Source organism: Miscanthus floridulus, chromosome 1, assembly GCF_019320115.1.
Source record: "Miscanthus floridulus cultivar M001 chromosome 1, ASM1932011v1, whole genome shotgun sequence".
In the NCBI taxonomy this organism is placed as follows: Eukaryota; Viridiplantae; Streptophyta; class Magnoliopsida; order Poales; family Poaceae; genus Miscanthus; species Miscanthus floridulus.
In genome coordinates, this window is record NC_089580.1 from 173,976,527 (window position 1) to 173,986,796 (window position 10,270).

Below are 10,270 nucleotides of genomic sequence, written 5' to 3' on the forward strand. Positions count from 1 at the left end.
ATTCAATTTTTTAATAGCAAAGCGCCTATTTTTTAAATAAAGGAATAAATATCTGATTTCATACCTTATGACCAAGAGAATCAAACTACCTATTATATTAAATTAAATAAAAAATAAATGTGTCTAACTCAGACTTAATTTAAACATTAAATCGGCTATAAAAAGAATTGCATAGCGGTTGTTATAATTTTAGAGACTGTCTCCCCCCAACCATATATCCTCTTAGAACGTAATTTGGGAACCAGTGCCCAGTTCAACATTTTTCTATAAATTCATCCAAAATGAGAATCACCGACCGTTATTATGAACTAACTAATTATTAAAACACACATATAATCTACTACTCCCTCCTTATTCTTTTTAGGGCTCATCATCGATAGCCAAAAATCCGTGGATACTCCCAGCTACTGGCCACGAATCGAAATCCTTTCAGTAACAACGATCGCGAGATGTTTTTATTTTGGATATACGATGAAAGATCTGTGCAATTAGTTTTATAATTAGTCCATGTTTAATTCTCCTGGTTAGCATCTAAACGTCCGATGTGACACAGACTAAACCTTAGCCTCTGGATCAAACACCCCCTAAGGGCAAGTACATTGCTACACGCCAACGGTCTCATACTCCTCATGCAGTGCCACGTATGATTTTTTCTGATGTGGAGGAAAGAGATAGGGAGAGAGAAAGAGGTCGTTGTTTCGCGAAATAATCATCTCATGAGCTAAACTTTAGGACTACGAGACAACTTACACACCATTGTACAAGTGGTTATTGTCATGCAACTCACAAACATTCTATTATTATATCCACAAATTAAGGAAGGAAAGAAAATAATCTCTCACTTATCTTATGCTTTCCTAGCTATCAAACCACGAAAAAAAGAATTGATCTTGCTGGATTGAAGTGAAGTACTTGCTTATGTCATTCACCTAGACTTTTCAAGATATACTTTCCATTGATTTCAGGCCCCGTCTTGCTTATTGTTTCAGTGAGATAGGAGCACTACTTGCTTTGTCTTTTATGGCATTGCTTGAGGCTCATAGAATATTCTTTTGGCATGCAAACAATCAAGTATGGTAGGTAGGTCAAGCCTGCTAGCATATTGGAGACAACTTATAAGACAATTTAGCTCTTGTTTAGTTCGTGAAATTTAGAGTTTTGGGCTACTGTAGCACCTTCGTTTTTATTTGGCAAATAGTGTCCAAACATTGACTAATTAGGCTTAAAATGTTCGTCTCGCAATTTCCCACCAAACTGTGCAATTAGTTTTTCTTTTCGTCTACATTTAATGCTCCATGCACAGGCCGCAAACATTTGATGTGACAGGTACTGTAGCAACTTTTTGGACTTTGGGGTCCAACTAAACAAAATGTTATTGCATTGTCTTATAATTATGTGGCACTATATGAGACTAACTATAAGACAATATATCAATGTACTTACTCTAAGATCTTGTTTATATACGCATGTATTCATCTCAATCCATATATGTTAAAATGGATTAAAGTGGAATTAAACTAAGTTTCATTAAGCTAAGTTTCATTTCATTTAAATCCGTGTTTATCGTCCTCAAGTTTGCTAACCTAATGGCGTAGCCGACCGAGACGAGTTTGGGAGGCGCAAAAAGCAAAAACTCCAACCCGCCCCGTCGCCGCGGAGCATCAGAATAAAGCCGAGAAGCCATCCGAGCCGTTCTCTTTCTCCTCTCCGCTTCCTCAACCCCTCCCCCAAGTATACGAGTCACGCCCCCATGGCCTCCCGGGTCACGAGGCTGCTCATGCACCGCCGCCTCGCCACCGCAGTGGAGGCCTCCGCTCGCCACGCGCCGCAGGCTCCCTGCGCCGGCACCGCTGTCTCCAAGGTAATCCAGCAGCAGCGATGGAGGAAAACCCTAAACCCCTCTAAACCTCCCCTCAGGGTGTTCGACAGAATGGCCGTGCCGATCTCTGCGTTGCCTCTTCCGGCGTTGCTGCCTGTGGTTGTGATATGGTGTCAGGTTAGGTTCCTGAAGGGACTGAACTGGTGCTCTGCGTTTCCACTGAAGCAACAGTTGTTGTGCAGGGTGGTGCTTACTAGCTACTAGTGCTAGGGATCATTGAACTTCTATTATTCTGTAATGCCAGCCTATTCTGCTAGTCATGTCATAAGCAATGCATGTGCTGGTGCTCTATCTGTATGAAACACAATGCAATCGTGTTTCTGATCTCTGATTGCATAGATCTTTTTGGGCTTTCGGAAGTTCTTCACATTGTAATTTCCTTATAGCATTTTCTTCTTGTTTGGAAATATATACTTGGAAGTCTGTTTTTCCTTAATGCTTCCTTGTCTCTTAACTACAGGATGTTGCTAAGGCTGAAGGTCAACTCCCACCTCTGAATTAAAGCTCTGTGTTTGATTGGCCAAGTTGCTGCTATTAAATATTTTGTTTTGTTATTATTCCTGTTATTGTTGCATTGGTGAAACTGGGCTTGTTTTGCAGTGCTGGATGGATACTGCATAACAATTTAAACATTATGTATGCTTATCTAGTTTTTAGTTTAGCTGCTTTAAGTATATGTTGACATTGCAAATCAGAGTAAAGTGTTCGGTAGCTTCCATATGAGCTCCTAGGTCAACTTAGAATCTTTTAGCCTGTATAATCAGAATAAAGCTGGCAAATCTGTACCTGTTGTCATAATATTCATGCTCTATTTCTCAATCTTACCACAACAGATACTTCAAAGAGCCCTTCTATACTGCCATACTGATTTAGTAAACCTTCCATGATAATGTACTGCCATTGCAACACTGCATCTATTATGACTGGATGTGATACTTTGCATACATTGGATGCATTTGAATGAACTTGCCAAAGGTAAAACAAAACTCTAGGTTGAATTATTCAGAACTGGAGAGTCAAAAGGTGTTGATAAAACCTTTCAGTAGTGAATTAGTGATAATTTGATACATGATTATGATAATTCTGTGTGTAACCCTCCTCATTATGATCCAGTCGATGCAAACTGCTCAGTTTTTTCAATTCATAAAATTGATTCCAATCTGTCTTTAAGGTTGTTCTACTTGTGTTCCATGTTATGAGTATGCATGGCTATGATTACAAAGAATGGTTTCTCAGCTATCTAGTCTCATCATAATTTCATTGATTTCCAAGCACTCGAAAAATATCCAACTTTTGTGTGCATTTTTGCTCGATCTGGACCGATATTCTTCCGCACTACTTTTTCCACGTTAGGATTTGTTAATGCTGACATAGTTTTCTTTGGGAAAACATCCAGCTTCATCTTTGAAAAATTCAAGGTGGTACGTGACTAGGCCAAACACTTCAGGTCCTTTGACTACTCGTTATGAGTGCTGCAAAGTATTTCCTTGTTCCGTAAGGCCATGTGCATCTTACTCTACACAAGCTTCAGACCAGAAGGCAAAACAGGTTTGTATTTCAGTTCTGCTTGCTGATTTAAATTGTTCAATGTAATGCGTTTATATACTCTCCCCGTCCCAAAATGGATCAACATCTAGAATTGTCCTAACTCCTAAGTCGAACTTTCTTAAGATTGACTGAATTCATAGAAAAGAACACCAATATTTATGATGCAAAATTAGTATTATTAGATACACAATGAAATATATTTTCATAGTGTACTTATTTGGCGTCATAAATGTTGTTATTGTTTTCTATAAAGTTAGTCAAACTTAAATAGTTTGACTTGGTAGAACTCTAGAAGTTGATTTATTTTGGGACGGATGGAGTATGTTCCTACTTGCCTCTGATCCTTTGCTGCACAAATTTGAATTAATATTATCCATCTTGTGATATGCTGCTATGGTGGTTGTAATGCAATTTATAAGCTTTTAGTTATTGTGTTACCTTGTTGACTATAGGTGGGATTGGACCAAAATCCAAATCCTAACAAAGGAATCCAATTAGAATCCTACTACAGAAAGTCCACCATCCAGTCCAAACATATCTCAAAGTGTTTAGAGTCTAATCCAATCCAAGCTCCTCGAGTTAGAATCCATCCATCATGGTACAACCATCACAGCAAGGCGTCTTCCTCTTCCCCTTCCCCTTCCCCATCACAGGCAACTTGAAAACCAAGCCAAGCTGACTCTCTCATCTCATCTGTCATGTCAGATCTCCAGCCAGAGCTCTCCGCAAAACTACTCACCGTGTAACACCAATGTTAGCCTCCTTTCATCAGGCATCAGACACTCCACATGATCCTCACTGCAGAACTCCAAGCCATGGCCATCTTGAGATTCACAGCATGGTCCTGGCCCAGAGCTGTTGGTGTCTGCATTAACCTCTACGTGACCAATGCCTATGCCGTCTAAGCTACTGCTTATTGCAGTCTGCTACGTTACTGCCTTTGTGCTCTACCTCAAGGCCAATCACTACAGCATCACCGTCACCCTGCATATGCCCTTGCTTTGAGCTTGGCATGTCACCCATTCCACTCGAGTGACCTATTCAATGGAACGCCATGCCAGGCCATGCTGTGGTCGTAGAGACAAGTGAAGTACTGAAGTGACCATTCTCTTGTCTCATCTCTGATGTCAGTGGTCTATGGAGGTCACTTGATGGTTCGGATGAGAAGTCTAGTCCGCCCCTCTCATCCACCCTTCCTTTCTCGATTCTCTCCCCACGTAGCATTTGAAGAGAGGGTTACCACCACTGTAAAACCAAGTCCAGCTAGGTCCAATGGACATTGGACTTTTCGTGTTGCAACCCAATGGATATTGTGCTTTATTTTATCACATGGTGTTGGATGTCCAAGTCCAAACAAATCATGTTCATCTACATCCAAAGCAGGCAGGGTTAAATTGGACTTTGGATTTCCCAAATCCAATCCCACATGTACTTGTGATCATGCATCATTTGAATTACTGAACACCTGTGGATTATACATAAATTAGCTCGAACGTGAGGTTACCATGAACATACAAGGGGATATCCCTTGGTGTATGTTGTTCGCTGATGATGTAGTGTTAGTGGACGAAAGGCAGGCGGGAGTAAATAGGAAACTAGAGTTATGGCGGTAGACCCTTGAGTCTAAAGGTTTTAGATTGAGCAGAACTAAAACCGAATACATGAGATGCGACTTTGACGGAGTTGTACAGGAGGAGGGAGATGTGAGTTTGGAAGGTCAAGTAGTGCCTAAGAAGGATACCTTTCGGTATCTGGGATCGATGCTACAGAGGGATGGAGATATTGATGCGGACGTTAGCCATAGAATCAAAGCAGGGTGGATCAAGTGCGACAAGCTTCTGGCATTCTCTGTGACAAGAGGGTACCACAAAAGCTAAAAGGCAAGTTCTATAGAACGACGATTAGACCGGCTATGTTGTATGGAGCAGAATGTTGGCCTACAAAGATTCGACATGTTCAACAACTGAGTGTTGCAGAAATGCGTACGTTGCGATGGATTTGCGGTCACACAAGAATGGACCGAGTTCGGAACGATGATATACGTGATCGCCTAGAGGTAGCACCAATTGAAGAAAAGCTTGTCCAACATCGGTTGAGGTGGTTTGAGTTGACCATGTCCAAAGGAGACCTCCAGAGGCGCCAGTGCATTGTGGAGTCCTAAGCCAAGCTAATAATATGAGGAGAGGTAGAGGAAGACCGAAATTGATATTGGGGGAGGCAATAAAAAGAGATTTGAAAGCTTGGGATATACCTAGAGATCTATGTTTGAATAGGAGTACTTGGAAAGCAGCTATTGAAGTGCCTGAACGTGACTTGGGGCTCTTGGTGGGTTTCAACTCTAGCCTACCCCAACTTGCTTGGGACTGAAAGGCTATGTTGTTATTGTTGTTGTTGTGCTTTCTACATTGGATTACTATGCCTAAAACCTTGAATGGCAACAGCTTGACCGCATATATTGGCTTATTTATATGCATTAGCCCCTGTAATGTGGTTTTGGACAACCAAAATTTCATAAAAAAATGATTATTAAGAGCTATTCCAAATTTGTGATCCTGCATATGTTGAAAAGTTTATGTTTCACCAGTTACATTACTACAGATGTAGAGGTAGTTGCTTTCGCAAAAAAGGATGTAGAGGTAGTTGCTAGACACTGTTTTGTGATGGTCTGCTTCAAAGATTTGTCTTATGGATCCATAATCTCAGTGGTCCCATATGAGCAAACCCAATTATGCCAATCATTTAGCCAAAGCCAGCAGTACTTGTAGTGTTGCAGTTACAGTGCTATTTTCTACAAGGCATCTCTGTCATATGTGAGAAAGCGCTCTGATGGAAAAGACTCAAAGTTTCAGCGTGTGTTTACTGTGTTCCAGTTTTCCATTCACAGCATTCTGCTGGAGAAGACTTCGAGTTTTGTTTATTGTTATACTGCTTGACAGTTTTAATCACCTAAGACACCAACAGTCAGATTTTTGGGGTCTTTTAGTCATTTAGTTCTTGATAGAACTTGTATACCGTAGCTAACTGATATTACTGGTTTCATTAGTCAAACAAATGTTTGTTAATTATATTGCAAGCAGAATACGTCGTATAGCTATAATGCTGTTGCACATTTTTATGGTTTTTTTTTTGTTACTTGTAAGGAACTGTCCTCTTTGTTCGCAGGAAGGGAAAGACTTGTCAACCACAGAACATCCCTTTGATGATATTACCTACAATATACCTGAGAAGCCAGTGACATTTACTGAAGGCGCCTCTTATAGTCTTGTAATACTTGCTGGACTCGGAATTGCAGGGGTGGCTGGATATGCTGTGTTCAAAGAGCTTATATTTGAGCCAAAAGAGTAAGTCCCTTGCATTTGTTATTTGGCTTCTGTTTGAACTTTGCAGAATGATAAATGATACAACTATGACTAATTGTATTTTGATATTACAAATGTGTTAATAAATAGTAATTATTACCATATTCTTTTAAGTTCTACAAAATTTCCTTGTCAGAATTTCGCGGTGGTTCTTTAATGATATGATACACATCTCCTGTGTATTTGAGAAAAAAGAACTTCGTAGTGGTCATTCTTCAGATCGTAACACTAATCCCATCTTTATGTGCACTGTACAAATGAACAGTCAATATGATGTGTAATATGGAACTTCTTTTTGCCCTTTTTACTAGTTTATATATACATCTTAATCTGGATGCATCATTGTCTAAGGCACATGTGTCTATGCTTTTCATTTCCTTGGTTCATAGAGTGGCATTTTGTGCAGTATAGGAATAGGAAGCTTTATTATCTGCAACTTTGTGTCACACTTATAGGTTGGCGTGCTACCTGATATGAACAAACTTTTACTATATTGAAAAATGAAGATGAAACCAAATACCATAGATCTTTCTGTTTTTGTTCCGTTGTCACAAGCCCTATTCTGGTGCATACTGCATTTTTATCCTATAACCTGTAAGAATGTTTCACTACCGAAAGTACTATGCATTGCATTATGTTAAAGCTGAACAACAACAACAACAAAGCCCTTTACTCCAAGTAAGTTGGGGGTAGGCTAAAGTTGAAACTCAACATAATAATTTGGTGTTTGGTGCTTTTGTCTGGCATATTGATTGTCCATATGCCTGTTTTATAAATAAATATATATTTTTGAAGCTGAAGGAAGATTAGCTAACGCTTGTGCATTGTATAACCACCCAACAGGTACAAGATATTTGGGAAAGCTCTAGCAAGAATTCAGAGTGATAGCCAGGTTTTCGTTGATCATGTTATTTTCCTGTAGATAGTTGTACTTTCCCTCTCTTACTAGTTTTATATATTTTGTCAGGTCACGTCAAGGATTGGCCACCCTATTACTGGATATGGCCAGGAAACTAGAAATCGTGCAGCTCGGCAAAGAATTCCAAATAAGATTTGGACAGATGAGGATGGTGTTGAACATGTGGAGGTAGAACACATTCTTGTCTCTTCTGTTGTGTCTTCTTCCATTCTTCTGTTTTCTTGCACCTAAACCCTAAACCTTAGGTCTACTGTAGCCTAGTCAATAAGAAAGTGGCAACTTTACCTGTTACAGTTATGCTCTCTCTTCTGCAACATTGTTGGGAAACTGCTCTCTGAGAGTTCATTAGTCCCTTAGCAGCATACAGCAATGAGCCAATTATTCTCCTTAAACAACAGCAAGCAGCACGGGAAGAGCTTAATTGTGAATCATAACATAGGGGGAGGTACTAAGATGAGAATTATTTGCCTTCATTGCTAATATCAATACTGAGAGCAGTATCAACACCAGAGAAGATCCTGTTTACATTTTTTGTTGTGCTCGTAGACATTGTTTTTGCTAAATTGGAAAGGAGGCACTAAGGTTGCATTGATGTTAAGTCATATTGTTCATATAGCTATTTTTACGCTGCTCACATGCATTTTTTTCAGGTGAACTTTCTCATCCGTGGGCCACATGGAGCTGGAAAAGTGTATTCAGAGATGTTCAAAGATAATTCTGATCGGACATGGAAGTTCACGTACCTCGTTGTTGATATCGTGTCACCACCACATGCAAAAACACAACTGATGTTAGAATCTTACTTACCAGCATAAGGATGCAAGAAACAAAAGCAGTTAGCAGTGCCATAGCATCTCGAAGGTTCCTCTCCCACATATATATTATATCTATTTCACTTCACATTTGTACCATCCTTGATGTTTACTTTATTTTGTGTTTTGTATTGTCATTTGGTCATAAAAGTTTCGAATTTTGATATTTCCTGAAATAATAGACATCAAACAGTAGGATGAAATATGCTTCTAGTGATTTCTGGAACTAGTAATGCTACACCTACAAAAAGTTGTACAGAAGAGCTACCTAGCATGCTAACTTGAACAGCAGCAAGCCAGCAACCTCAAAGTTACCGGTGTGGTTACATGGAATCTTTTGATTGCTAATTTCAAATTAGCAAGTAAGGTTGTTATCATCCATGCTTATATGTAATACAATTTTTGTGTACACTTTTTTTATAGGTTTAGTGGTACTCTCCCTGTACTAGAGATGTTACCTACCTTGTTTAGCTGAAGGCCATATCAATCCATGCATTGAAGTATTTTTCTTTATAGTAGTTTGTTCAAATCCTCACATATGGATATGTCAGTCCAGTTTCCTTTAAATGTTTGTCAGTTTGTATGGATATGGATATTTGTTCAGTAGTCTGATGATAGGAGTAAGTGTGTTTGCATTCAATAAAGGATTTTCTTCTGAATGTCAGTAGTTTGTATTTTGATTAACTTTGAATATTCCTAAATTTTTTTAAGCCACAAGTTTGTAGCTTTTGAACCTTGCTACATTTCTTTCAAGTCGAAAGTTCCTAACCATACATGTGAAGTTGAGTTAGTTACATTGGTGGTCTTGAAAATTGTATGCAGTACCATCTAGGTCCATAATAAACTCTAAAAATGCACGTGTGGATCCCAACTTGTCGAGTGTGCCATTGGAGGTCCAAATCACCCTAATAAGCGAGCAATCATGTATGTGGTACATTAAGTGGAGCCGGGGCTGTTTAGCAGCGCTCCTTGGAGCAGTTTTTTTTGTGAGAATCACTTCTCCATTTAGCTAGGAGCTAAAAAACCCGCCCATCATTACTCTCTATTCAAACCCCACCAAAACACTCCATAATCACTTCCCACCTGCTGCTCACCAGTGCTTAGGATCATGTCCCTTCATGCCACATTACATGTTGCCATACCACATAGTCAACTTTATGCTAATTAGGGAACTCTGGACCTCAAGTGGCACACTTAGCAAGTTTAGGGCCTAGATGAACCACATGGAAAGTTTAAGGACTGCCGGTGCACTTCAACTCCGTGAAGTCATTTCCACCGTCCAAGTTCCAGTTGGCTACCTATGATTGTTGTTTTTACCATTATTTATATACAACCATTAGATTTATTGTCAATCTTTACTTGGTTTTTTGTTTGTTTAGATTTTGGCACAAATGGGAAGATCCGATAGAAGTGGCTAAACTGGAGATTTATAAACTATAAGTCTAGGCAAGATTGGGAAATTTAGGAACAAGATTTTCATAATGTACTGCGATCAAACCAGTTTTTACATTGCTAGAAGGCGAAGTGGTTTCAGACAGTTCATATCTGGAAATATTTCAATGTTTCTTTTAGTAATGGGGAAAAGCCCTGCATGCCTGGATGAGGGCATTTTTTATTAGTTCTCATGAGTACCTTGTATCGTCCAAATACGTGGCCTAATCCAGTAAGTCATCTTTGTAAAATCATAGCAACTCTTATTGTAACTGGATTTGGTTTCAAATTAATTCATTTCGAAATGCTCGTCTTAAGGGCT

General features: G+C 39.3%; 1 protein-coding gene across 3 annotated transcripts; it reads left to right on the forward strand.

The window, feature by feature from the left end:
• Window positions 1-1,658: 1,658 nt before the first annotated feature.
• On the forward strand, window positions 1,659-10,270 carry LOC136502750 (probable mitochondrial import inner membrane translocase subunit TIM21). Of its 3 annotated transcripts, none has more exons than XM_066498017.1 (8): window positions 1,659-1,861; window positions 2,340-2,358; window positions 3,276-3,427; window positions 6,590-6,768; window positions 7,630-7,678; window positions 7,754-7,873; window positions 8,356-8,566; window positions 8,941-9,148. In XM_066498017.1, the coding sequence occupies exons 1-7, from the start codon at window positions 1,751-1,753 to the stop codon at window positions 8,518-8,520; spliced, it is 795 nt and encodes a 264-aa protein (XP_066354114.1). In that variant the 5' UTR covers window positions 1,659-1,750; the 3' UTR covers window positions 8,521-8,566; window positions 8,941-9,148. The 3 variants fall into 3 exon arrangements, with proteins under 3 accessions (XP_066354114.1, XP_066354107.1, XP_066354101.1); XM_066498004.1 differs by lacking the exon at window positions 8,941-9,148 and adding an exon at window positions 9,897-10,270 and having other exon boundaries at window positions 1,660-1,861; XM_066498010.1 differs by lacking the exon at window positions 8,941-9,148 and having other exon boundaries at window positions 8,356-8,720.

Excerpts from the sequence above, each read along its gene's own strand:
- LOC136502750 (XM_066498017.1), top strand. The coding sequence starts at position 1,751 with ATGGCCTCCCGGGTCACGAGGCTGCTCATGCACCGCCGCCTCGCCACC. Across the intron at positions 6,769-7,629 it reads CTTATATTTGAGCCAAAAGA|GTACAAGATATTTGGGAAAG; the intron begins GTAAGTCCCTTG and ends ACCACCCAACAG. Across the intron at positions 7,874-8,355 it reads ATGGTGTTGAACATGTGGAG|GTGAACTTTCTCATCCGTGG; the intron begins GTAGAACACATT and ends CATTTTTTTCAG.